The 26,399-nt window shown below is 54.4% G+C and overlaps 12 protein-coding genes across 12 annotated transcripts; 5 read left to right on the forward strand and 7 right to left on the reverse strand.

Moving 5' to 3' along the window:
- Positions 1 to 234: 234 nt before the first annotated feature.
- Positions 235 to 1,077, reverse strand: AYL99_08770 (hypothetical protein; the record flags this gene model as incomplete). Its single annotated transcript, XM_018840278.1, has 1 exon — positions 235 to 1,077. The coding sequence occupies one exon, from the start codon at positions 1,075 to 1,077 to the stop codon at positions 235 to 237; it is 843 nt and encodes a 280-aa protein (XP_018690025.1).
- Positions 1,078 to 2,219: 1,142 nt separating this feature from the next.
- On the forward strand, positions 2,220 to 3,821 carry AYL99_08771 (homoserine O-acetyltransferase; the record flags this gene model as incomplete). The annotated part of the gene is made up of 1 exon (XM_018840279.1): positions 2,220 to 3,821. The coding sequence occupies one exon, from the start codon at positions 2,220 to 2,222 to the stop codon at positions 3,819 to 3,821; it is 1,602 nt and encodes a 533-aa protein (XP_018690026.1).
- A 150-nt stretch (positions 3,822 to 3,971) lies between these two features.
- On the reverse strand, positions 3,972 to 4,702 carry AYL99_08772 (V-type proton ATPase proteolipid subunit 2; the record flags this gene model as incomplete). The annotated part of the gene is made up of 5 exons (XM_018840280.1): positions 3,972 to 4,292; positions 4,349 to 4,431; positions 4,488 to 4,500; positions 4,562 to 4,579; positions 4,637 to 4,702. 5 exons carry the CDS (start codon positions 4,700 to 4,702, stop codon positions 3,972 to 3,974), a joined length of 501 nt encoding a protein of 166 aa, XP_018690027.1.
- An 869-nt stretch (positions 4,703 to 5,571) lies between these two features.
- On the forward strand, positions 5,572 to 9,365 carry AYL99_08773 (hypothetical protein; the record flags this gene model as incomplete). The annotated part of the gene is made up of 3 exons (XM_018840281.1): positions 5,572 to 8,742; positions 8,801 to 9,232; positions 9,285 to 9,365. The coding sequence occupies 3 exons, from the start codon at positions 5,572 to 5,574 to the stop codon at positions 9,363 to 9,365; spliced, it is 3,684 nt and encodes a 1,227-aa protein (XP_018690028.1).
- A 437-nt stretch (positions 9,366 to 9,802) lies between these two features.
- Positions 9,803 to 11,116, reverse strand: AYL99_08774 (hypothetical protein; the record flags this gene model as incomplete). Its single annotated transcript, XM_018840282.1, has 1 exon — positions 9,803 to 11,116. One exon carries the CDS (start codon positions 11,114 to 11,116, stop codon positions 9,803 to 9,805), a length of 1,314 nt encoding a protein of 437 aa, XP_018690029.1.
- Positions 11,117 to 11,614: 498 nt separating this feature from the next.
- AYL99_08775 (glycine-tRNA ligase) lies at positions 11,615 to 13,588 on the forward strand (the record flags this gene model as incomplete). The annotated part of the gene is made up of 1 exon (XM_018840283.1): positions 11,615 to 13,588. The coding sequence occupies one exon, from the start codon at positions 11,615 to 11,617 to the stop codon at positions 13,586 to 13,588; it is 1,974 nt and encodes a 657-aa protein (XP_018690030.1).
- A 349-nt stretch (positions 13,589 to 13,937) lies between these two features.
- Positions 13,938 to 15,484, reverse strand: AYL99_08776 (hypothetical protein; the record flags this gene model as incomplete). Its single annotated transcript, XM_018840284.1, has 2 exons — positions 13,938 to 14,339; positions 14,462 to 15,484. The coding sequence occupies 2 exons, from the start codon at positions 15,482 to 15,484 to the stop codon at positions 13,938 to 13,940; spliced, it is 1,425 nt and encodes a 474-aa protein (XP_018690031.1).
- An 834-nt stretch (positions 15,485 to 16,318) lies between these two features.
- On the reverse strand, positions 16,319 to 18,277 carry AYL99_08777 (glycolate oxidase, subunit GlcD; the record flags this gene model as incomplete). Its single annotated transcript, XM_018840285.1, has 2 exons — positions 16,319 to 17,928; positions 18,058 to 18,277. 2 exons carry the CDS (start codon positions 18,275 to 18,277, stop codon positions 16,319 to 16,321), a joined length of 1,830 nt encoding a protein of 609 aa, XP_018690032.1.
- Positions 18,278 to 19,451: 1,174 nt separating this feature from the next.
- On the forward strand, positions 19,452 to 21,195 carry AYL99_08778 (hypothetical protein; the record flags this gene model as incomplete). Its single annotated transcript, XM_018840286.1, has 3 exons — positions 19,452 to 19,689; positions 19,818 to 20,070; positions 20,154 to 21,195. 3 exons carry the CDS (start codon positions 19,452 to 19,454, stop codon positions 21,193 to 21,195), a joined length of 1,533 nt encoding a protein of 510 aa, XP_018690033.1.
- A 149-nt stretch (positions 21,196 to 21,344) lies between these two features.
- On the reverse strand, positions 21,345 to 23,821 carry AYL99_08779 (hypothetical protein; the record flags this gene model as incomplete). The annotated part of the gene is made up of 3 exons (XM_018840287.1): positions 21,345 to 22,260; positions 22,322 to 23,554; positions 23,637 to 23,821. 3 exons carry the CDS (start codon positions 23,819 to 23,821, stop codon positions 21,345 to 21,347), a joined length of 2,334 nt encoding a protein of 777 aa, XP_018690034.1.
- A 488-nt stretch (positions 23,822 to 24,309) lies between these two features.
- AYL99_08780 (hypothetical protein) lies at positions 24,310 to 25,427 on the forward strand (the record flags this gene model as incomplete). Its single annotated transcript, XM_018840288.1, has 3 exons — positions 24,310 to 24,601; positions 24,660 to 25,020; positions 25,085 to 25,427. 3 exons carry the CDS (start codon positions 24,310 to 24,312, stop codon positions 25,425 to 25,427), a joined length of 996 nt encoding a protein of 331 aa, XP_018690035.1.
- A 52-nt stretch (positions 25,428 to 25,479) lies between these two features.
- On the reverse strand, positions 25,480 to 26,376 carry AYL99_08781 (hypothetical protein; the record flags this gene model as incomplete). Its single annotated transcript, XM_018840289.1, has 1 exon — positions 25,480 to 26,376. The coding sequence occupies one exon, from the start codon at positions 26,374 to 26,376 to the stop codon at positions 25,480 to 25,482; it is 897 nt and encodes a 298-aa protein (XP_018690036.1).
- Positions 26,377 to 26,399: the final 23 nt, after the last annotated feature.

The following is a 26,399-nucleotide window of genomic DNA, read 5'->3' on the forward strand; positions in this document are numbered from 1 at the left end:
GGCTGCCGAAGTCAATGGAACAAGCAGATGAGAAGAGAGATCTCGGAGACCAGGGGAAGCAATGCGGCAATGTCTAGCAAGATGTCTACAGTGAGGAATCATCCCATGTGTGTGCTTTTCATTCCGGAAATCACTGCTTCCTGTACATCCCTTTGACCTCTGAGTCAAATCTGTATGACCCTTAGCAAGCGAGCTCTGGGATATCTTCAATCGCCCACCACCCTGTGCAATCTTCTACAATTTGTGTCTCTTCTGTCCACTGGCAATCTTCTTGAATTCTTCCTGCGGCGCTCCCTTGACAAATCGCTGCATACCCTCCATCACCTCCCTGACACCTTGTGCCTCGAGGCCTTCCAAGAACGGCCGCCTGATCAACTCCTTGATCTTCAGGATGGACTCCTGGTTCAAGTGGTCGCCCAACTTGTCATCGATCTCCGCCAATACCTGTTTCAGGAACCCCTCGGAGTCGTTCTGATCTTTCCCAGAGAAGACCTTGTTCACGAATCCGCAGGCCACGAGCTCGTCGCATGGGATCTTGCGGGACATGATAAGTGCTTCGTTGGCCTTGGTCAGACCCATGCGCTGCACGAGCCCAACACTTGCACCGCCCTCTGCGACTAGCCCGAGCGAGGAGAAAGGCGTCAACAGGAAGGTATGCGGGGCGGCATAGATGAAGTCGCAGAAGCCCAACAGGGCAGCGGACAGGCCCACCGTAGGCCCATTCAGCGCAGCAATCAGGATCTTCGGGTGCGTATAGAACGAGCGTGTGATATCCAAGTTGTTGCTCACAAATCCCCTCAAGATATCGTTACGTGCTCCGTCTTTGTCCATGCCCGGGCCTACGCCGGGTCTGGTGGAGGTGACATTCGCACCCGCCGAGAAGAACCGGCCGGAGCCTGTGAGCACCGTGACGCTGATGTCTGGATTCTCCGCGATGTCCCGGAGCAGGCAGGAGATGCGGTAGTAATAAGGTTGGGTCATGGCATTGAGTTTCTTAGGTTGGTTGAGGGTGATGATGGCAATGCGGCCTTGCTGCCTGTAGAGGACTGCTTCTTCTGGGGAAGCCATCGTAGCCATTGCTGTGGGCGGAGGTAGCCGGTAGATCGCGAAGACGGGTGAGAAAGCAGACGACTCGAGGTCAGGTGGAAAGGAAGGAAGCTGTCACCGGGAGAGATATCCTGAAGCTGCTCGACAAGAGTCAGTAAGTAGTGGGTGAATGGCTCTTCTACACCTTCCAACTTCCCCCAGAGATCTTGGGGGTAGGATATAAAATGTTTCAATTGTCCCTCGGCATTGGAAAGTCAGCTATCGCCGTGCACGGGTACAGGACACTAATCATAGAGGCGGAGGGAGGATTGGACGGCGAGCTTGCGGCGAACTGAACTGCGGAGATTGAATGGGCATCGCGGCGGCGATTCCTGAGCTGGGGAATCAGCCGAGGTTGCCGGAACAGCGACCATCTCGCTGTCTGTTATTCTTCCGCTTCCACGGTTACCATGGTCAAATCGAGGAGCTCTCTTGGGGCTAGTGTAATGTTTGATCTATCCAGGCTGGGGATCTGCATGGTATGAAGAATGCTATCCTGCATGCTACAGGTGCCATGTGCCTTGCCAGCATCCATATTCCTCGGTGCTTATCTCCTTTGCACGGCACCACTTTCAGCCGCTCCAAGCACCCTCCGCGTTACGGGCGTACCAAGACTCGCTTCTCCAAGGTGATAGTACGGGTGGAAAAACTCTGATATGCCACGATCTCTAGACGTATCTCTAACAGGAGATAGGTTTATTGTGGTGGAGGGAAAACGACCTGGGGAAGCCGGGGGGAACACTTGGCCGAGAGACCAGACGTGTTAACCAGAACCTACCTGTTTCAAACCAGTGGATGGGGGCCGTGGATCACCTCTCTTCTTTGCCTTCATTCTTCAGCGTCCCATTTCGACGGGCCCGACCGAGATCGAAATATTACTTCCTGTCAAGCATCTGACGACGATGTCAGGCTGCAAGGCTGAATATCCAGGAGAGGCAGGTTAGGCGAAGATCACGGGAATGCTTGTCATTGGCTGCCGATGTCGTGATCATTGACGGCGCGATCGACTCCTGCAACTTTTACCCCAAGTTGTTCAAGCCCAGGAAAATGGATGTCATATTTCTAAAACGTCTCTGGAGAGACCCCGCTCCCTTCTCGAACCTCTACCAACTTGAAATTCTGTACGGTGCGACATGGCGGTGCCGCGAGGAGCCCAGATCGCAGCACGGCTCCTGAGTCGAGGCTCACGGACTCTGAACTCCAATCCATCTTTAAGCATAAGGGAGCACAAGTTCGACCATTCCCTTGCAAAATCAAAGACCCAGCGGATTAGAAATGCCTCTCTACACACGCGAGCATCTCATCATGCGCAGGCCGCCACTGCTGCTGTGCATGAAGAAGAACCTTACGAGTCCTCGAACCCGGCAATGTCCTTTCCGTGTCTGGACGCCCAAGAAATGAAGACGGCTGCTTTGCAGAACCGCTCTCTCGAATCAGGGCCCGAGCCATCCTACACCACGGGCAAACACATGGTCTTCCACAGCTCCGACCCCATCCTGCTAGATTGGGGTGGGATACTGCCTGAATTCAACATCGCCCACGAGACTTGGGGTACATTGAACGCAGACAAGAGCAATGCAATTCTGTTACATACTGGACTATCGGCGTCAAGCCATGCACACAGCACTGGAGCAAACCCGAAACCTGGATGGTGGGAAAAGTTCATTGGGCCTGGTGCTCCCTTGGATACCAGCAAATACTTTGTGATTTGCACCAACGTGATAGGTGGCTGCTATGGCTCGACTGGACCTTCTTCGATCGACCCCTCTGACGGCCAGCGATATGCCACTCGGTTTCCCATTTTGACGATGGACGATATGGTCAGAGCGCAAGCGCGGCTTCTGGACGGCCTGGGAATCGACAAGCTCTACGCCAGCGTCGGTGCCAGCATGGGCGGTATGCAAAGTCTCGCCTTTGGTGTTCATTTCCCTGAGCGAGTGGGCAAAGTCGTCAGCATTTCAGGCTGTGCAAGGAGTCACCCGTACAGCATCGCCATGCGGCACACTCAACGACAAGTGTTGATGATGGACCCTAAATGGAACAGGGGCTTCTACTACGACAGTATCCCTCCACATACGGGAATGAAGCTCGCCCGCGAAATTGCCACCGTGACATACCGCAGCGGGCCAGAGTGGGAGAATCGATTTGGGAGACAGCGAGCCGACCCCAGCAAACAGCCCGCGCTGTGCCCTGATTTCTTAATTGAGACGTACCTGGACCACGCTGGTGAGAAGTTTTCCTTGGAATATGATCCAAATTCTTTGCTTTATGTGAGCAAGGCGATGGATCTGTTCGATCTTGGGTGGGCGCATCAAGAGAGCACAAGAACGCGAAGACAAAAGAACCAGGAGAAGCTGTTGAACTTTCGTGGGGCAGCCACCATTCGAAACGACCCAGCATGCAGTCTGATGTTGCCGTCGAAGAATTATGAAGAACAAGTTTCCACTGCGCCAATGGATGAAGTTGTTGCCCCCGGCCACCCAGCAGGCCCGCCCAAAGATCTCGTCCAGGGGATGGCACCCTTGAGCGACCATCCCGTCTTGGTGATGGGTGTGGCCAGCGATATCCTCTTTCCAGCGTGGCAGCAGAGAGAAATAGCTGAGACGTTGAGGGCAACAGGGAACAATCGAGTAACGCACGTGGAACTTGGCGAGGATATTAGTTTGTTCGGGCATGACACATTTCTCTTGGATCTAGAGCATATTGGCGGCAATCTTGGGAAATTCCTGCAGTAAGCGCATCTAGCATTCATAGCTGCAAAATACGATCGATCGTGGCTCGGGACCCCTTTGCTTTTCATCCTGGGAACAGCGGCGCTCAATTCTCGAAATACTGGCCGTCTGAAAGGAACACATCTGCCTTACTCCGACACGTTGGAAAGCTGTTCAACTCTTTGAATGCAAAATCAACCCCACAATCAAGCCGTAGAGTCCCAGGACTTCACCAAAGATCAGAATGAGCACCATGCCCACAAATATCCTGCTTTGCTGCATGTAACATCTCACGCCCATATCTCCCACAATGCCAATGGCATAGCCCGCCGCCAGACCAGCCAGGCCAACACTCAATCCAGATGCCAGGTGCATGAATCCCGTAAACAAACTGTAGTTCTGCTGAGGCGGGGGTCCCATGTCTCCTGCGATGAGCACGGCAATGACCAGGGCGTAGACGGCGATGATACCGGACATGACGACGGGAATGAGGGACTGCCATTCATTTGTCAAAACAAAGCACATCGAGGGCCTTTTTGCGCATCCCGTACCTTCATGATCAAGTCGGGGCGGTAGGTTCCCACACCAGCAATTCCGATGCCTGATTTCGCGGTGCCATAGGCGGCTCCTATACCTGTATAACCACTCAGTATCTTTCGCATGATTCAATTATCCATCCAAAACCCATACAGCCGAAGATCATCTGAAGCGCACGGAGGGTTAGCAGAGACGGTCAGGTTCGTTGTGAGACGCTATCGACGTACAGCAGAGGCGATTCCGGCCTGCACCATTCAGCGTGTTAGCCCTGTTTCGCCCAGCGAGGGACAGTGAGGAATTACCATGCCAAAGAAGGGAGCAAAGTTGGGCGAGAGTTCACTGCCAGGTCCTTCAGTAATTGTCGCCATGGTGGAATATTCAGTATCTGATTGTAGTAAAGGTGTCGGAAAAGAGCAGGAAGCAAAGGTGCAGGGAAGAAAGGCGGGTGCTCAAAGCGACCTTGTGGGTAACAGTTCTGCCGATGAAGCTTGGGAATGAATGGGTGGGAAGCCGCGAACAGGCCCTTGGGGGGTGACGGCGATGATGTGCCTGCGCTCCTGCCCGCTGTGCCCAGTGCCCAGTGCCCAGTGCCCACCGCAGGGCAGGCACGCAGGCCAGGAAGGAGCCGTGGGAGCTTAGAGGAGGCAGGCGCAGCCAATGGCAACCCCAGCTTCTGGCTTGGATTAGCAGCAAGTCGATCCTCGTCCAACTGCATCGTTTCTCCCCATCCTATTCCCATTTCCATTCCCACTACATGCTATACTGCGCTCTATCCATTGATCTTTTCACCATTACTACTCATTAATCCGTACATACTCATTCAATCCTACGCTTGCTCTCCCTGCTGGCCTGGTGGGAGCATGACACGGAATCTGTGCGACCATCATCTGTAATCTCTGACCATCCCTCATCCACCGCGATCTCCTCCATTCGTGCAGCACGCACACATAACCCCAACCTGAATATCGGCCACCCACCGTCCTCGATTGTCAATTCATTCCACGCCGTCGAGCCCCCACGATCCATATCGCTGCCCTTCGTTTTGCCTCCACCGTCTACACGACGATTGAACAGCTGGGGGCGGGGGAGAGAATTCAGGATCGCGAAAGAGGAGACCAAAAAAAAGCCCCCTGCACTCTACACGCGGCAGATCCGAGTCTCTGTTACCACAACTCTCCATGCTCGCTCAATAACTACGCCCCTCCTATATCGCTCTTCCCCTCTCCTCTGACCGAGCATGGCAGACTATGGTCTGCCCGATTCTCGCTATTATGGTGCAAGGCCACCTCCTCCGCAGCATGGAGGTCCAGCCGACCAAAGAGATACTGCCTTCCATAATATCTTCGGCGGTGCTCCTCCTCCAGGAAGGTCTCAGACAATGACAACACAGTCTGTTGGTGGCATGTACGATCGGCTGCCCAGTATGGGTTCGCAACAACACCCACATACCATGTCCATGAGACAGGGCCCCCCTCCACCAATGCGTCAGATGCCTCAATCCTACGATCGCTCTAACGGCATTGCTCCAGGCCAGCCTTATACGAATGGCGCCAGCGGTGTAAGACCAGCGCCACACAATCCGGCGCCTATCTTTCCTGACCGACGACCTTATCCTCCGCCTCAGCGGATCGACACACGACCTGGTGGCCCAGCTTCCATGTCGATGTCGACCTACGATCGGAGACCTGTTCCCAATCGAATGCCTCCTCCAGCACTGAACAATGATGGTTATAGGTCGCGATCCATGGTGAGGCCTGGAGAGCCGACCATAGGTTATCGTCCGCCACCCAGTAGCTTCCAGCAGGGTACCGCCAGTGCTTTCAGACAGCAACCCTATGCAGGGGTGGGTGGTTCAAGGACGACAGCTCAAGGCAGACACATACCAGAAAGGGTCGACGGGGATAGATCTATGTCGATGGGATCGTACGCGTTGGATCGAGATCACACCCAGCAATTGACAAGTGGTAGAGTTGTGCCTCACCGCCGACGAGAATCAGAGTCGGATCCTTTCGCAGATCACCATGCCTCATCCAACGGCTCCTTTAGCTCCACTAATTCTCCTGGGTACGGGATCACTCCACGGTCGCGGCGTCCTAGTGAAGGAAGTAATCCCCCGCGTACTGTGTCTGCCGCTTCTGGCGCCTCAGCTTCGTCTGACTTGACGCCAACAACCACCATGAACGGCTCTCGCAACGACAGCATGATGAGTAGGCCGACAGGCTCGGCACATTCGTCGGCCAGTCAGACAACGACCGTCGTCCAGAGAAAGTCGCCCCTTGTCTACCCTGCCCTTCTGTCACGAGTGGCAAGCGCTTTTCAGGAGAGAATCGGCGTTGGCGACAGAACCAAGAATGATCTGTCTTACAAGAATGCCTTTACGGGGGCGGAGGCTGTCGACCTGATCGCCTACATTATCAAGACAACTGACAGAAACCTTGCACTGCTTCTCGGACGAGCCCTTGACGCCCAAAAGTTCTTTCACGACGTCACCTACGAGCATCGGCTCAGGGATGCCCCCGGAGAAGTCTACCAGTTCCGAGAAACGATGGGAGAAGAGGCATCCTCAAAAGATGTCAACGGTGTCTTCACTTTGCTGACAGAGTGTTATTCTCCAACGTGCACAAAAGACCACCTCTGCTACTCGATTGCGTGCCCTCGGCGGCTGGAACAGCAAGCGCGCCTGAATTTGCGACCGCAACCCGGATTACGACATTCCAACTCAAGAGGAAGCTTACACGGCGAGGAGGACCAAGAACAGAAGCTCTGGATCAACAGTGTTCCGAAAGAGGTCGCGGACAAGATCGACGACAAAGAGAAGAAGAGACAGGAGGTCATCTCAGAGATCATGTACACAGAACGCGATTTTGTCAAGGATTTGGAATACCTCCGCGATTTCTGGATAAGACCACTTCGCGGCGCTGGCAATGTCATGTCTCCCATCAAGGAGGAGAGGCGAGAGAAGTTTGTCCGCACCGTCTTCGGCAACTGTCTCGAGGTACTTGCGGTGAATGGAAAGTTTGCAGAGGAGTTGTCGAAGCGGCAGAAAGAACAACACGTGGTGCACACCATCGGTGATATCTTCCTCAGATTTGTGCCGCAATTTGACCCTTTCATCAAATACGGGGCGAACCAGATGTACGGCAAATACGAGTTCGAAAAAGAGAAGGGCGCCAACCCAGCCTTTTCGCGGTTCGTTGACGAGACTGAGCGCCTCAAGGAGTCCAGAAAACTCGAGCTGAACGGATATCTTACCAAACCGACGACCCGATTAGCCAGATACCCGCTCCTGCTGGACAATGTGTTGAAGTACACCAAGGATGACAACCCAGACAAGAAGGACATACCCAAAGCCATCGGCCTGATCAAGGATTTCTTGGCTCGAGTCAACGCGGAGAGCGGGAAAGCCGAAAATCACTTCAACTTGCTCCAGCTGAATCAACAGCTCAAGTGGAATGCGGGAGAGTACACGGACCTGAAACTTACCGAAGAGAACCGGGTCATTCTGACGAAGATGAGCTTCAAGAAGTCTCCCACCGACAGCGCAGAAGTTCAGGTGTATCTCTTTGATCATGCGGTCCTCATGTGCCGGGTTAAGAACGTCAACAAACGCGAGGAACTCCGAGTATACAGAAAGCCGATTCCACTGGAACTCCTCGTCATCGCCGAGATGGATCAAGTCATTCCTCGCCTGGGCCTGGCAAAGCGCTCCTCGTCCAGTCTCATCCCTGGCAACAAACCATCCACATCCAGCACCCCAGGTCAGAAAGAAGTGTACCCCATTACGTTCCGACATCTCGGAAAAGGTGCATATGAGCTTCAGCTGTATGCTACGTCCATCACACAACGCAAAAAGTTTATCGAACTCGTCGAGGCGCAGCAAAGCAAACTTCGCGACCGAAGCAGTGCCTTCTACACCAAGACTATCTTGTGTGAAGGCTTCTTCAATGCCCAGAACCGGGTCAATTGCCTGGTGCCAACGGACGGTGGCCGCAAGCTCATTTACGGGACCGACAACGGCATTTATATTGCTGATCGGTGGCCAAAGGACAAGTCCATCAAGCCGAAGCGCATTCTCGACGCCACGCAAGTTTCCCAAATCGACACGCTGGAGGAGTATAGACTTCTCCTGGTATTGTCGAACAAGACGCTCACCTCCTATCCTTTTGATGCATTGGATCCGAACAACCAGAATCCATTGGCAACGAGACCTCGCAAAATCCAAGGGCATTCCAACTTCTTCAAAGCCGGAATCGGATTAGGGCGACATTTGGTGTGCTCGGTGAAGACTTCGGCATTATCCACTACTATCAAGGTGTATGAGCCCATGGACGATCTTACTAAGGGTAAGAAGAAGCCGGCAATCAGTAAGATGTTTGCCAGTGGCCAGGATGCTCTGAAGCCTTTCAAGGTAAAAGCTGCTCGGGTGACGAACGGTGTGACAAATGATGCTGACAAAGGGGCTTTAGGAATTCTACATCCCAGCTGAATCGACGTCAGTGCACTATCTCCGCTCCACGCTATGCGTTGGCTGCGCCCGAGGTTTTGAGGTCGTCTCGCTTGAGACCACCGAGAGGCAATCCCTGCTCGACCAAGCCGACACATCGCTCGACTTCGTGACGCGCAAGGAGAACGTCAAACCGATCCACATCGAACGTCTTAATGGGGAGTTCTTGCTCAACTATTCCGACTTCAGCTTCTTCGTCAACCGCAACGGATGGCGGGCCAGGCAGGACTGGAAGATCACTTGGGAGGGCACACCACAGGCATTTGCACTGAACTATCCGTACATTCTCGCGTTCGAGCCGTGTTTCATCGAGATCCGGCATATTGAGACGAGCGAGTTGATTCACGTGATGACGGGCAAAAATGTGAGGATGTTGCATTCGAGTACGAGAGAGGTGAGTGACCCTTGCCCTAAGGGTCATACATGTGCTGACGGCTTGTGCCCAGATTCTGTATGCTTACGAAGACGAGAACGGCGAGGACGTGATTGCTAGTCTTGACTTCTGGACCCAGGCTCAAGGCAATTAGAGCTTCTTGAGGAAGGATGGGTGGCCAGATTGGAAAGCCTGCTGTTTCAGCTTTTAGCCCTGTTTTTATTCTGCTTGCTTCACGGATGGACGAATAGCTACACGGTCAAGTTCAGGAGGGCCGTGCAATGGACTCAGGAACGGGAGTTGGAGACACTGACCAAGCCCCGACAATTGGGAAAGGGGATGGACCGTTTCCACATCTGTTCACACATGGATGGAAATGGTGTCAACAACGTTTATGCGCTGAGATGAAAGGGGTGGGGGACACGAGACACATGGACCAAAGGATGAAACGATCCCTAGCAGTTGGGAGGGGTCGATGAGCTGGATGATGAGGCCAGAGCTCTTGCAACGTCCAGAGAAAATCCAAAGCGAGCTTTCACCTTGAGCCATGTTTTTCCTAGTACTGTTCCAGTGCTGCTGCTCGACGGCAGGTCACAACTGGAATTTCGTCCTCGTCTTCTCCATCTTGGCCTTCCATTCCCAATCCTGGCCACTTGCTCTCTGTATCCCCTTATCGACCCTCCTCAATTTCAGAGTCATTCGCGGCCCGAGTTCCTGCAGTCCGGCTCTGATGCCTTCGGTGCCTTTCATCTCCTTTCCATCCGCGCCAACTACGGATCTCTCTGTTTCCCGCTTTGCGCGGAAGATGTACCGGTGCCGGCGGAGGAAGATGTAGTCCCGCTGGTTGTGCAGTGTCAGGACCTGCCGGCCCTGGAGCTCCGGATTTGCGGGGAAAAGGGAGCGGAAGAGGTGAGCGGTCACCAAACCTAGCGGAGTCGTAAAGTTGTTGAGGATCAGTTCCGGAACGTGGTCTGTAGGGCGACCGTGGCCCGGAATCTGCTTGCCCGAATACCAATTGGAGATCGTGAAGTGGAACGTCGGGCCTACGGGAAGATGCACAACGGTCATGCCCGAGGGCCTCTTTTGGTTCTCCTCGAGGACGATGACGGACGTGTATCCGTGCTTGGCGGCAAAGGCCGAGATCTCGCGGACGGAGAATTTATGTCCGTAACGGTGGGAAGAGCGGCGGATGTACTTCGAATTGGGGAACAAGGAGGTGAGGATGGCGGCTTCATTGTGCAAGGTCGAGTTAAGCGACGTGGTGATCAAGATCTTCGGTGGTGGAGGAGGAGGTGCGTCCGGCGACAAAAAGAGAGTAGGAAATTTGGCGGCGAGGGCGGCGGGCGCCAGGGAGAGGTTGGTCGAGGTCGTCGAACGGGTCGGCGAAGGTGCGCGGTCTTTGAGTCGAGATCTCGAGGAGTTGAGCTGGGATTTTGAGGGTAGAGGGTCTTGGGTGTCTTCGTCCAGATCGGCAGGCTCGAGATCATCTTCGTGATCATCTTCGTCGTCGCTTTCCTCGAGCATGGAATCATGATCATCATCGTCGTCGTCCCCTTCATGCTCAGCCACGTCGCCATCGTGCTGTGACTCCTGTTCCTCGGCCAATTTTCTCCTCTTCAGCCTTTCCACATCATAGACCCTCCCCAAGCCCCCGTCTTCAGGCTCGTCCGCGATGTCGTCGTAGACCCGTTTCTTGTCCAGCGTGATGGGGACATTGCGCCGCAGCCGTTCCTCTCGCAGTCGCGGATTCTTCGCCTCCTCCTTTTTGCGGGTGAATCTCTCGGCCCGTTTCAGTGCATCCCTCGCCCGTTTCTGCTTGACGTGGAGGTCCTGTCTCCGCTGTTTGTTCGATGTTTTGAAGGGGAGGGCGGCCTTGTCGGACAGCCTTGTGGTCCGGGAGGGCATATTGGAGTGTAGAGGGGGCTAGTGAATACGGCACATGTGTGTCAAGCTGAACCCCGTCGTGTTTGTTGAAGGTTGAATGGGTTGATGTACTCGGTGCCGCTTCTGAAAAAAAGTTGTGCGGAGGAAAGAGAATCTCCGATACGCAGCAAGGCTGAATTGTGGCTGAATGTGGCAGTGCCTGTGGCTGAACAAGGCTGCGCTCCTCGTGACGGTGGCTGCACTAGGCCCAATTTGGCCTCCGGCGAAAGATGATTTCTGTGTCATTTTCCAATTGTGATTCCTCCTCAAGTTTCGAGTCATCCCACCCTGCGACTCCTGTGTGTATTTGCTCAGGGGCTCCGTTCCAAGTCCCTCATTTCTTTCTTCCTTGGTTCTATGCGTGCTTTGGCTTGTCTTTCTAGAGCCACTTCTTTTCAGCCTTCTCATCAATTTGTGCGACGTTTTACAGCTACCACTTTTGCCAGAGCAAAATTCCAGCCGCCCAAACTAGACCCCAAGATGGCAGAGAGCACGACCAAGACCGGTCAGCCGCTGGACCGTGCGGTTCTCGAGTCTGTCCTGCGCCGCCGACTCTTCTACACGCCCTCTTTCGAAATCTACGGCGGAGAACGCGGGCTTTTTGACTATGGTCCCCCAGGATGCGCGCTGCAAGCCAATGTGGTCGATCTGTGGCGGAAACATTTTGTCCTGGAAGAAGACATGCTCGAGGTCGACTGTACCATGCTGACCCCAGAGGCTATTCTCAAGACCAGTGGGCACGTGGACAAGTTCGCAGACTGGATGTGCAAGGATCCCAAGAGTGGGGAAATCTTCCGAGCAGACCATCTGGTGGAGCAGGTCCTCGAGGCAAGGCTGAAAGCCGATAAAGATGCACGCGGTCAGACGGTCGAGGTGGACGAGGCTAAGGAGGCCAAAAAGAAGAAGAAGATCAAGGACACCAAGATTGAGAAGCTCGACGATGCCCTCGTGCAGGAGTATGAGGAGACCCTGGCCAAAATTGACAACTATGGAGGCGACGAGCTGGCCGAGTTGATCAAGAAGTACAACATTAAGGGCCCTACCACTGGAGCCGAGCTGGAGCCGCCGAGAGCTTTCAATCTGATGTTCCAGACCCAGATCGGGCCCAGCGCCGACAAACCTAATGGATATCTTCGTCCGGAAACCGCTCAGGGACAGTTCCTGAACTTCCAGAAGCTCCTCGAATTCAACCAGCAGTCCATGCCCTTCGCCTCTGCCTCAATTGGAAAGTCCTTCCGCAACGAAATCTCCCCACGCTCCGGGCTCCTCCGAGTCCGCGAGTTCTTGATGGCCGAAATCGAGCATTTTGTCGATCCCGAAGGTGGGAAGAAGCACCCTCGCTTCGAGGACGTCAAAGACACCAAGTTATCTCTCCTGAACAGAAAGACTCAACTTGCTGGAAGCACCAAACCCGACACGTTGACGATTGGGGACGCCGTGTCCTCGGGACTGGTGGACAATGAGACTCTCGGCTACTTCCTCGTCAGGATACAGGACTTTTTGCTCAAGCTTGGAGTTGACCAGACTAAATTGCGTTTCAGACAGCACATGGCCAATGAAATGGCCCATTATGCCGCGGACTGTTGGGACGCCGAACTCTTTACCACGTACGGCTGGATTGAGTGCGTCGGGTGCGCCGACCGAAGTGCATATGATCTGACTGTCCACAAGGAGAAGACTGGCGCACCGCTCGTGGTGCGCGAAACCCGAGCACAACCACTGATCATTGAAGAGTTTGAAGTCGACTTGGAACGCAAGAAGCTTGGACCTAAATTCCGCAAGGACGCAAAAGCGGTCGAAGCCGCCGTGGATGCGCTTTCGCAGGACCTGCGCGAAAAACTTGCGTTGGAGTTGGAAAAATCCGGAAAAATTGAGATCGAGACGCCAGGTGTCGGCAGTGGACGAACAGAGCTCGAAAAAGACGTGATCAAGATCGAGAAGAGGAAACGCACCGAATACATCCGTGAATACACGCCCAACGTCATCGAGCCGTCCTTTGGTATTGGACGGATCCTGTACAGCCTCATGGAACATGTCTTCTGGATTCGCGAAGGGGACGCTGCTCGTGGAGTGTTGTCCTTCCCCCCGGCGGTGGCACCCACCAAAGTCCTTCTTGTCCCGCTCTCCGGCCACGGAGATTTCAAGCCTTTCATCAAGAAACTGACCACCCGTCTCCGCCGAGTCGGGGTCTCCAACAAAGTCGACGACTCCTCTGCGAGCATTGGCAAGAGGTATGCTCGTAACGATGAATTGGGAACCCCGTTTGGCATCACGATTGATTTCCAGACGGTCAAGGATGGGTCGTTGACGCTGAGAGAGCGAGACTCTACGAAGCAAGTCCGGGCCAGCGAGGATGATATCATCACGGCGGTCAAGGCTCTGGTTGACGGGGAGGAGACGTGGGAAGACGTGGTCAAGAGGATGCCTGCCTTTGAAGGGCAAGATCTGGAGTGAATGAGTGAGTGAGTACGGGACGGAACGAAGGAGGTGATCTAGCCACGGCAAACATGAGTGAACTGCCTGCGCTCCGTGAGACATTGTGTCCGTGTGTGTGTGTTTTTCTTGAGATACCCCTGGGACCTTTTTGATGGTGCCATCTTTTTTCTCTTTTCCCTGAAAGAAGAAAAACTGAGATAGCACCTCGGAGATGACGGCCAAAGCACCGTGGCGGGAAATGCTGGGCCGTGGACTCCAAACTTTACGTGTATGAATGAGAAAACCATGTAAGAAGACGAATAACTTTTACGAAAGTGTAGCCTCGTTGGTTCTGCTGTTCTCGGGTTGAACATATCGATGTGCCTCTCTACTCGTCTCCTACTAGTACAGAGGAAGTGGATTTAATATTGTGCCACCCGCAAGCACAGCCATCGTCAATTGCCTCCTGGACCGCCTTCCTCATATCCGTGCGCCACACGTCAAAATACGGCGTCACCATGTCCGCGGCCTTCTTGGGGGTCAAGTGGGTGAGATCGCGGAGGAACCAGTCGTCCTCGGCGGCCGTCTCGACGATGGGATGAGAATGCACACGCAGCTTGTTCTGGGTCGATGTCGGGTCGACGAAGAACTGGAACACCTTGCGGCGCGCGTCCGAATAGGTGTTGAGCGTCAAGTCAGTGGGGAAGGAGTCCCGCAGGATCATGGTCAGGGCGTCGGCGCAGGCGTCGGCATCGAGCATCCCCGTGTTGAGGCCGAGGGCGCCGAAGGGCTGAAGAGGATAAAAAACAAGGAGAAAGAAATATTTAGCTCTTGTTCATCGATGGAAGGACAAAGGGGGAAAGGGGAAAGGGAGGTCCGTAGTGGAAATATATAGATAGATATATCACTCACATGGTTGCAATGGGCAGCGTCTCCGGCGAGGAGTACGTTCCCCCTCCTCATGGTCGGAACCAGCCTCTGATGTGTTCTGTACACCGACCTCGCCACAATGTCCACGTCCAACGGCCTCGGGCCTGGCATACAGCGTGCATAGTGTGCGTAGATGACCTCGTCCGTCAACAATTCGTCGTCAGAGCACGTGTCCAGCGCCGGATCGGCCGCCAACGTCCACCGCCAGAGCGTCTTCTTGCCCATGACGGGGTCTTCCAGAGGAGTCGAAATGCTGAAGTGGGTGGGGTGCATGACGAAGTGCGTGTGCATGGGTGTCTCCTCGATGTTGCAGACCCTCACGTTCGTGGCGATAAGCCGTTCGGGCCAGGTGTGGCCTGGGTAGGGGAGACCCAGTGCCTTGCGGGCGGCCGAGTGGGCGCCGTCTGCTGCGACCGCGAACTTCGCACTGAACTCTCGTTCCGCGCCGGTACTGGGATTGCGCGTGAGGACCGTGACGCCGTCGTTGTCGTTCTTCAATATGCGTGCCAGTTCGTGGTTGAAGTGGATCCGGACGTGGCCCGTCTTGAGCGCCTCGCGCAGGAATAACTGATTCAGTTGCGCTTGAGGGAGGTTCAGCACGCCGGCGCCCGGTTCGAGGAGATGGTCATCGGGGGCGCAGAAGGGCAGATTGGCCACGATATCCCCAAACACCTTGCCCCCTCGACCTTGGCCATCGTCCTTGGGTGGTTTGCGGAAACACAGGCCACGAGTCATGAACCCTTCCTCTCGGACCAGCTCGTATATTCCCATTTCCTTCAGCACCAGGTGGACGGCGCCGAAATAGCCGCATGCCCGCGGGGCATTGCTCGTCTCGGGAAGCCTCTCGATGATGTCGACATCGACCCCTGCCTGGCCCAGCTTGAGAGCTGTGAGAGAGCCGACCGCACCTCCTCCAATCACGAGGACGGACTTTGGAGTCTTGTCGGGTCCTGGCTCGAGTGGACCCGGGGTAGTAATTGGTTGCTCTGCCGGTCCAGCTACCATTGTGTTTCACCAGACTGGCGTTGCTGATGCTTCTTGAAAACTCAATGAGCAGAGACAGGCAGGTGAGGACCGTTGCGGCCAACACATATATAGATAGAGCTGTCTCATGTGAGACGTGAGAATACGATCAGGCCAGCACAGACTTTTACCATAGGGCCAGCCCGGAGGTGGCGGATTGGCCCACTATCCCCAGCTCGATCGTTTGGCAATGATCTGTGTGCAGTCATGCGTCTCGAGTGGATGTACCGGCGTCACACAAGATGCGGCTGGCTGGTCGCCTAATGCTGGTCTCCAAACGAGGCAGATCCGGGCTCATCATCCAATGTGATGGCCACCAAAGGTTGGCCTGAGGAAAAGATAGCCGAGGAAGACAGAGACTGGCCATGTCGTGCCGTAGTTCCACTTCTACAGCATCAGCCGCCCTGTCTCTGTCTGGTCTGGGGGAGCATCGATGAATGGGCGAAGTCGACATGTACGAGGTACTTTGTGCTGGGGTGAATCTGATTGGCGGAAGCGGAGCACGGCACGTGATGACTCTTGGCGACTAAGAGAAGGTTAAATTGACGCCGAGCGCCGCCGCTTTTAACCTCCGCTCACCTGACTCTCAACTTTGCCTCACCCTTATTACTCCGTACTCACCCTTTACCTACCTATATATTACGATTTCCCCCTTTCTTCCTCCTCCTTCCCCCTCTCTCCCCCTCTCCCTCTTTCCGGGGACCCCGTTCACACTTTCTGCTCCATCCGGACTACCTTGTCACAATTCAAAATGCACAAAGGATCAAAGGCATGCTTCATCTGCAGCATTATTGATGGCGTCAGCTCAGCAAACATTCATGTAACGAAAATCATGAACGCTTCAACAGCCTCATGTTGAATTGAGAATCGAAAGAATAGGGACAAACTCACCATACGCATAGTGTCCACGGCCGTCTGGCCGAGCTCTTTCTCGAGATAATCCCGCTTGACCAAACCAACGCCGTGCTCGCCGGTGACGGTACCTTTCATCGCCAGAGCCTTGTCGACCATGCGATGGACGAGACCTTCGGCTATCGCGCGTTCCTCATCAGGGAAGAGCAGGATAGCGTGAAAATTGCCGTCACCGACATGGCCGACTATTGCGCCCAGGATGCCGGACTGGTCAATGTCAGCCTTTGTGACCTCTATGATATCAGCCAGCTGGCTCATCGGGACGGCCACGTCCGTGACCCAAACTCGGTCCGACGGGTTTTGTCGCATGGCCATCACGCTCCACAGGGCGTTCTTGCGAGCTGACCAGAGTTCCTCCTTCTCGTCCGCATCCGACGCGCAGACGTAGGACAGAGCTCCGTGATCTTTAGCGATTTCGCCCACGATTCGAGTAGTTTCATGCACCGCCATGTCAGTAGCGCCGCCGAATTTGAAGAACAGGGATGGCTCCTCGGCCCATTTTTGCTTGGTGAGCCCGGCCTGGTTGATGCTCCGCATTTGCACATCGTCCAAGATTTCTACCGCTGCGACCTGGATGCCCTGCGCGATGATGGCTTGGACGGCACGAGCAGCATCGCGGACACTGGCGAAAGTCGACACAGCCACCGCGTCGCAGCGTGGTTTCACGGCCAGTTTCAGAGTGGCCTCGGTCACCAGGCCCAGTGTGCCTTCACTCCCGATGAAACTGCGAGTTAAATCGAAACCGGCGCTCGATTTCCGTGGACGTTGTCGTGTCTTGATGATGGTCCCGTCCGCGAGCACCACCGTCAGAGAGAGAACCCAGTCCTTCATCGTCCCATACGCGGCGGCGTTGGTGCCTGAACACCCAGTCCCGACCATCCCTCCAATCATGGCGCCCGGGCCCGGATCCGGAGGGAAGAACAGGCCTAGGGACGCTAACTCGTGGTTTAGATCAACCCACCCGATACCAGGTTGCACAGTGCAATCCAGATCCGCAGGATTTATTTCAATAATCTGGTCCATTCGGGTGAAATCGATGCACACGCCGCCCATATGCGGGACGTAGTGTCCCTCGCATGAGGTACCACCTGAGTAAGGCGTGATGGGGATCCTTCGCCGATGGCACACCTTAACCAGCTCCGATACCTCCTCCGTGGTGCCAGGATACACTACCACACTTCCTAACAGTGCACTCTCGGGATTCCAGCCACAGGATTGAAACTCGGACCCAGAATGAGATAGAAGGTCCTGTGTTTCGGTCGAGACATTTTCTTGGCCAACGATGCTCGCGAACTCCTTCCAGGCGTCCCGCATGTTCTGTGGGCTGGTGTCATGCTCGACTTTGGGTACACTGGACAAGGGGAGGGTGGATGAAGAAGATGAAGAAGAAGAGGAGGCGGAGGAGGAGGAGATGTTCGACGGCCTCACTTCCGCTTCCGCTTGCGTTGGTTCCTCTCGCGTTGCCAGCGAGAGCCCAGCGACACCGGCGCCCGTGAGACCGAGCGCAGAAACCTCTGGCGCGACAAGTCAGCGATCAGAAAATTACAGGACGAGAATAAAGCCCGTGGAAAGCGCATCGGAAGGGAGTGAGAGTCTTTACATCTCTTGTCTGAAGATACAACACAAAAGACACGAAGACGTACGGAAGATTGTTTTTTCCTTCTTGCCCCGAGCTCCTCCTCCGGCTCCAGCTCCGGCTGCAGCTCCAGCACGTGTCCTCGGACTGTTACTCGAATGCAAGGTCGATGCACGTCGAACAGTCTGCTTCTCAGTCTGCTTGATGACCTGCCTATAGCCCGTATGAGGACCAGAGATGGAGCGAACTCCACGACGACAGATAGAGGACACGAATGAGGTACTCATCTTGATCCCCGAGCACCAGACGGAGAGGGCAACGAGGTCGTGGATGGGGCCGAGGGCTTCCAAATTGTACGTCTGTGGCGGCTGGGGAAGCGATATTATAGGAAGCTACCACGGACCATATATACTTACAAGCATTATTCTTATACCACATCTCCACTCAGTCAATCCGAATACCGACACTGAAAAAGGATAATGAACAGTTGATCGGAGCGACTTGTCTTCCTTCGCCCGGTCAGGTCTCCCCTAGCCATCCGCATCGTTGTCACGTTTTACCACCTCGATTGAGACCTACTACGACCCCAGTCAGCCCCGTTGCCAGGGTGTCCGGTCACTCTGTTCCTGAACCAGACCAAAAACCAAATCTAACGCCCTGGTAGGGTCGGCTAGCCAGCAGCGGAACTTGTGTCCTGTGGTTAGAACTGAGCCGATGAGTATTGGTGGCGGCGACGCTCGGCCACGGATCGGCGACGGTTGAGTGGAGACTTGACAGTCGGCTCACTCAGGTAGAGAGTTCAGACTCCACCCAACCGTCGCCGAGCGTGTTCGGTGACGGTGATGGTGGCGGTGACAGCCAACTCCCCACAAACACCCAACCCCGATATGGCGTGTCTTTTACTGAACTGCCTGGAAATCTTCTCTCCAGATTCCGCCTCTCGAGCCTCGACCCCGGTCGCTTCGCTTCCCCGGCTCTTCTGGACATGCGACGACACGAGTTGACATTTGATCTCTGATCCACAAACACGGTACTCCGTACTCTGTACTCCAATGGTTGTCATCACAGTCATCCCACATCCATCTCCACTTGCAATGGATTTCATTTTACTTGTGAGGGGACCCCATGGGCACGGCACACGGCACAGTTAGCCAGCTATAACGCCAGAAAAGCATAAGGTGACTGGTTCGGCATCGGTGTCAGTGTCCGGGAGACTTTGTTGTGCTGCAAAAGCACATATATCGCCAGGGCACAGGCTCACGCACGCCTTTCGCTCGCTGCAAGGCTACAACAAGTTTACACAGATCACATCTCCCACCAAATTTCAGTTGAGCCCAATCAGTCTTCATACCGCTTCGAGAGGACACCTCAGGCCAGTCGCTTGTCCCGCCCTTTAGAGAACCAGAAGTCAAGTCCCATATTCCAAAGGGCTTCCCCGGTCATCATTGTCGTGGGATGAACATGGCGGCTAACCTCGAAGGGTCATCTCTTAAAAGGGTTGAGACTTTCAAGCGCGACCTGGAAGAGTACAGGGAAGATGCCCAGGTGCCAACAACGAGCGCGATAGAGATGGCGTATGACGAAAAGTTCCGCAACCGAGTTCTCTGGAAGATCGACCTCCATCTCCTGCCAATGCTGGGCGCATTATACACCATTGCAGTGGTGGACAGGTCAAATATCAGTGTCGCCAGGATCAGTGGTACGTGTGAGCGTGGTTTTTGCCCACAATCTGTCCCAGACAAGGAAAATTTGTCCTTTTTTGTTCTGTTTTTTTTCTTCTCTCCCTCAAAAAAAAATCACCCTGAATCTCTCTAATTCATTGAGCAGGGCTCGATGAGGATGTCGGCCTGGATGCGGGTAACAATGCCTCCATTGCCCTTCTGGTCTTCTTTATCGGCTATATCATCTTTGAGCTGCCTTCGAATATGCTCATCCACCGTGTCGGTGCGGCAAATTGGCTTGCCGGGATCGCGCTGGCTTGGGGCCTCGTGTCCCTCGGTATCGGCTTTTTGCAGAACTGGATTGGACTCGCAATTTGCAGAGCCATTCTTGGTGTTTTGGAGGCTGGTTTCTTTCCTGGGTAAGCAACTCCGTTTTACCACTATCGCCCTTTTTTTCTCTCTTTTTTCCGTGGAACGCATATTGCAGGCTACGAATTGTTAGATCACCCCGACCAAACCGAGATCATGGCTTGGCCCGGGCTGACCTCCGAGTGCTATATAATAGATGTGTGTACCTCGTCTCGTCCTGGTACCGACGCTACGAGGTTCAAAAGCGACTTGCTGGGTTCTGGTTAACAGCAACCACCCTCACCGCGTTTGCCAATATCCTTGCATACGGCCTGATTCAGATTGCTCACCACACCACCTACAAAGGGTGGAGATGGATCTTCATCATCGAAGGGGCTTTTACTTGCGTCTTGGCAATCCTGTCCTGGTTCGTCATCGTCGAGTTTCCCGATTCCGATCGCAACAAATTTCTGTCGCCCGAGGAGAAGGCTTTTGTACAGGCCCGCCTCGCAGAGGACCGTGGCGTCGAGGAGCGCGAAAAGGTAACCTGGCAGGTCATCTACCGAACGACAATCGACTGGCAGGTCTGGGCATATTCCTTGATGTACATGGCCGGTGCGGTGGGGTACTACGCGTTCTCATTCTTCTTGCCCATCATTCTCCGGAAGAGTCTGGGGTACTCGCTAGCCTTGTCGTTCATTCTCTCGGCGCCGCCGGCCCTGTTTGCGGCCGTTGAGGCGTACCTGGTCTCTTATGTGGCCGACAAGACCAAGAAAAGAGGCATCTTCGTCGTCTTCCAGGGTCTCATGGGCATCGTTGGGCTCTGCATGACTGGCTTCCTCAAACATCCAACACCGCGGTACGTTGGGACGTTTCTCGGAATCGCCGGGACCAGCGGGCTCGTGGTGACCACGCTAGCCTGGCAAGCCAACAACATCCGGGGCGATGCTAAACGAGCCGTGGCAACAGCGGTTCTGATCTCAATGTCCGGAGTCGGTGGGATTTACTCATCGCTGGTGTTCCGTCAGCGCGATGCTCCCAATTATCTGCCCGGAATTATTGCCGTCATGGCCATCTGCTGCGCGGCCGTGGCCACCGCTTGCGTGTCTATCGTGGTTCTGAGCTGGTACAACAAGAAAGCCGACGAGGGTGCGCGAATCAACGAGAATCTCGAGGGTTTTAGGTACACGATTTGATGTTGCACTGCTACGGTTGAGACTGCCGAAAAGTTGGCCCAGAAACGACATTCTTTTTCCTAGGATGGCGACGCTAGAGAACTGTGGATGATGCGGACACGGAAAGGAGACGAGTAGATAGTGGGAGGCAGTCATAAGTTGCTTCATTATCATTTCGCGCCTGTCCAATGGTTGTCATCTGCGAGCTGGAACGAACTCAATTCGCCATGAATCCAGGCATTGCTGGGATCTTCAGTCAACCCCAGATCAGCCAGAACGTGTAGGCTCTGATGGCACCCTCTGGCTTCGAAGAAAGGTAAATCTGTCCAATCGATCGGATCCGGATTGGTAGGGTAGTTATCATCGCCATCCCTTGTGTAAGCAGAATTTGGCACGCAGCGACCCAGATATATTGCGGGCACAGAGGTCGACATAGTTCTATGCGGTGAGTAGTCGTCCGAGGCGACGTGAGCCTCCATATCAACATCAAGACTGGGGCCTGAATCGGGGAAGCGGTGCAGATCACGCACCGTCGCCGAGTTCGGAAGCTGACCGGCCGTTGTAGAAAGACTACAAAGAGATTCTGTAGTATCGTTGCCCCGGTACAGGGCAGGAGTGATGTCCTCGTTTGCGGGAGACCGTGAAGCCTGACACGGGAGCTCGGTTCTCAGTCCCTTCTCAGGCCTGTCCGGCGGATGAGGTTGATCAGTGGTGGCCGACTGGATCTGAGATTGCCGAGGTTGATTCCGGCCTACCATTCCCATGAAGAGGTGTCGGATCCACTGCGCCACGACATAGCACTGCTCAAACTGTTTCAGAGCAAGGAGGGGCGAGCGCAGTCTGCGTGAGAAGTTGGCGGGCTCGAAACATGCGATGCCGCAATCGGCAACCTGTGCAGTCATGGCGCTAAAGATGGCTGATACGTAGATTAATGGAAACCTTTCCGGGGTCCAATGCAGTAGCGAATCGTCGACGATGGCTGAAATCCGATCCGCAGCCTCGAGGACGAGTTTCGAGCCTTCTGGATCGGTGAATGGCGGGTCGGAGAGGCGTTGAAGGCGCTGATGCAGGTTGATGATATAGTAACTGGATACATCCTGGATCAGTGACCTCCATTTTGTTCGGACTGGGGCCCGCGGTGACTTACTTGTAGCAGAGCTGCAGGATCAAGTTTAAAAGGTGGCTGTTGTCCCCAGGGCCGGGTTCCCGCCAATCGGCAAGCCACTCCTGGAGGGCATTTTGTATCTGCTGCCTTGCCCTTTCTCGTACCGAAGGATCGTGGCTCAGGGAGAGTTGGCGCGGTGAGCAGTGGCAGAAGAAGAGGTTCGAGACAATCTTGTTCAGAGAAGCCTGAGCGACCATGTATCTCGCGGTGTCAATGGATTCGTTGGGGAAGTCGTCCATGGTCAAATCTTCCACGTCAAAGTCCAGGTCGTTGATGACCATTGGGGGTCCCAGCGAGAGACAGACTTGTCGATCGCGGATGTATAGACACCACCAAATCCGCTTCCAATGCACCTTGTCCTTTTCCGGCATTTTGCTTTTCTTCGTGCTTCGATGGTAACCCATGGACTGAGCGGAGCGAATGGCGTTGGACATCCACCACATTGCATCCCGATACTTCCTCGGCCTGCTGCCAGCGTAATAGTGCAACAGAAATGACGAGAGAATCATGGTGGTCCTGTCCGACGCCTCGTCGGCATCGAATGCCGCGCGAGCTCGACCAAAGAGATCGTCTTCAGCCTCCAGTCGTGTCGAGTAGCCCATCAAATTCAGCAGATACTTTTCGCAGTGGAGTGAAGCCACAAAAAAGACGCATCTCAAAAGGGTGTGCGACACTTTACCGTCTCGTACGGATCGAAGGAATGAGTCACGATCGAGGATGGGGCAGAAGATATGGAATCGCCGGAAGTAGGCTTCAATGAGCTGCCTGGTCAGGTGCGGTGGAGGAAAATCGGCAGGCAGGCCAGCATCACTCGACGAGCTCGAATCCCTGGTTGACGACTCTGTTTGTGGTCTGCCGATGAAGCCATGTAGCTCGGTGGGAGCGGCAGCGGAGGTACTCAGCACGTAATGTGCCCACCAGCTCTCACCCACAAAGTTGGCCCCGTTGTCGTGCGGCGTCCGAGAAGACAGGTCCACAGCAGCAGTGGTTGATGGACTGGGGATGCGTAAATCACCATGCGAGCCAGGTTCTGCGTATCGATTTCCTGGAGCGCCAACCAGTCTGACGATATCAAATTCTGGCACAACGGAGGACTGTACCGGTGTGGTCGCCCGGGATGCTGGTTGAGAGTGCAAGATACTAGGGTAGCCCGAGGGGTTGACTTGGATGGCGGCGTCCGGTTTTGAGACAGTGTTGTATCGTCCATCTGGACCTCTGTGTGGAGAGAGAGGGAAAAGGATAGGTTTAGTCAAGTCTCCTCCAGATCCTATGGCCTAGAGTTACACAAGGATCTTACCTTGAGCGCTTCCATTTGAGCAGTCGGCAGTCCTTGGAAATGGTCCTTCTACATCGGGTGCACGGGACACCATTCACTGAGGCATCACAACGGACCTTTTTCCGGTTGCATCTCTCACATGCAACTGCTGGCCGATTCTGTGACCTGATAACGTGGTCGGAAGGCGATGGCTGGTCGACGGGCATGGTGCGAGGAGGAGTCAGATCCGAGACATGGTTGCCAGCTTGGCCACAAAGAGCCCACAAGGACATTGAAGAGACAACGAAAATCGCGCCTGGAGAGTTCCGGGCGTCGGCCGTGGTGACCCGGTTTATTCGGCGACGGTATAAGTTCATTAGTCATCATATACCCCGTTAACGAACTTAGTTGTATAACTAGTTTAGGTATTAAAGTGGATACTTGGCACGCAGGGCTTGGTGCGTGGAATACTGTAACTTCCAGGTGTCAAGGTCATCCGATGCCGAAACTCGGCCTAGCGTCGACTTTGCTATTACGGGAGGGCTTCTCTCATGCTTATGCGATGCCAGGGTACGCCAGAGTCATTCCCAAGGGCGCTGCTCGATCTCCGGGAGCAGGTACCCAGATATATTCCATTTCAACGCGTGTCTCCCTAACTCGACCCTCGCCCGGAGCGAGGAGAAGATACTTATCAGCAATCAACAGGACCGCCACGATGGGGGCTTCGTCTACCATGAAGGCCATTGTTATCGACAAGAACGGAGGACCAGAAGCGCTACGGGTAGCTGAAGATTTCCCCGTGCCCACAGTCAAAGATGGCGAAGTTCTTGTAAGAACCAAGTATAGCGGAATCAATTACATCGATACCTATTTCAGGTCGGGCCTGTACCCAGCACCCACATTACCGCTGGTCCTAGGGTATGAAGGTGTGGGCGAGGTGGTTTTGGTAGAAGACCAGAACCCATACGGACTACGACAAGGCGATGAGGTGATCTGGATGAATATGGGTATGCTGAACCGAAGAATCTCTTGGTGATTGTCCCTCATCTCACTATCTACCAACAGGGACCTATGCCGAATACTGTGCTGTCCCTGCAGAGAAACTGGTCAAAGTTCCCAGAGGCATTTCTTCCGAGGACGCGCTGGGTAGCCATCTCATGGGCATGACGGCGTTTTCGTTGGTTAAAGAGTCGTACGAGGTAAAGAAAGGCGATACGATCCTGATCCACGCTGCGGCTGGGGGTGTCGGGCTCCTGCTGTGCCAGATTCTCCGAAGTATTGGAGCCACCGTCATTGGCACGGCATCGACGACCGAGAAATGCGAAACCGCCGAGAAGCACGGCGCGACGTATATGATCAATTACAAGGAGAATCCCGATTGGGTCACCGAAGTTAAGAAAATCGTGCCAGACGGAGTTGACTGCGTGTGCGTTCTTGGATCTCCCCCGGCAGCCACAATTATTTAAAACTGACCATGGTCTCTGCCTTAGATATGACGCGGTCGGAAAGACCACGTGGCAGGGTTCCCTGGACGTTGTGCGTCGCAAAGGTTCGGTGATTTATTATGGCAGTGCATCTGGGCCTGTCCCTCCCCTAGACATTCAAGTCCTCGGGAAGAAGAACACGAAGATCATGCGAGCCGTGGTGATGCAGTACATTGTCACGAGAGAGGAACTGGAACACTACACTGGTCTGTTGTTCGAGGCTTTGAAGACTGGAATCCTCAAAGTCAACATACACAAGATATACGACATGAAGGACGTGCAGCAGGCCCACCGGGATCTGGAAGGGCGGCTCACGAGTGGGAAATCGCTCCTGAGGATTTCTCCGTAATAGACGTATATTGAGAAGATCGAGATCTCGTCCCCCTATTGCTTGGAAATATTTACTGCAGCTTAAATCGCACATGAAGTCCCGGAAGATTGATACCACTCAACTCGGTGTGCCATTGCTCTCCATCTGCAATCAATGGGGCGCCTGTCAGTGTGCCGGTGCTGATCATCTCCCCTGCTGTCAGGCCCGGATGTCGACTCTGACCTGCAAGGACCTTGGCCAGATGTCGAAGCGCCGCAATCGGCCCTCCGAGAACGTTCGCTCCCTTGCCTGTGTCCTGGAGAGTCCCATTGCGGAAGAGACGAATCTCAAAGCTCTCGAGCTGCTTCAATAGCTTCCGTCGCCCTGATGTTGTGTTGCGCTCGTGCTCTAACGAACATTTCGGTCCAAGGATCAGACGACCGTGGAGTGCACTGGCGGCTATCGTGTCGACCACGCTGAATTTCCAATCAGGAAATATCGAGATGACAATCTCAAACCCATGTGCGATCCAGCCTACACAAGACAGAAGCTGGTCGTCATCCATCTCCGGGGATGGCGGCTGGATCAGACCCAGAACGATCTCGGGCTCAATTCGTGGCTGGAGATGGCTCAATCGGCTCAAGTCGATAACCCTGACATCCCCGGGATCGATGGTCTGTACAGTGGTGTCGAACATGTACCCCCAGATAGGTTCATGCACCGAGTATTCATCCCAGATATTGGGATTCGTGAATCCGATCTTCCGGCCGACAGGCACGGCTCCTTGGTGCATTCGGAGACCATATCCCGCAGCGGCAACGTCGTATGCATCATCGTGGTTTAAGTCCTGGAATTCCATGTCGGCGGTCAACGGCGGGATTTGGCGATTCTCCCCTCGAGCCATCTCGAGGAGCGTCGCAGCATCGCGGACGCGTGGAGGATATTTTTCCGGAGCATATCGCTCGTGCAGTAAGTTGGTCGCAAGCATGCTGTAATTATGCCACCTGTTGT

This window comes from Fonsecaea erecta, assembly GCF_001651985.1.
Source record: "Fonsecaea erecta strain CBS 125763 chromosome Unknown Scaff8, whole genome shotgun sequence".
NCBI classification, from domain to species: Eukaryota; Fungi; Ascomycota; class Eurotiomycetes; order Chaetothyriales; family Herpotrichiellaceae; genus Fonsecaea; species Fonsecaea erecta.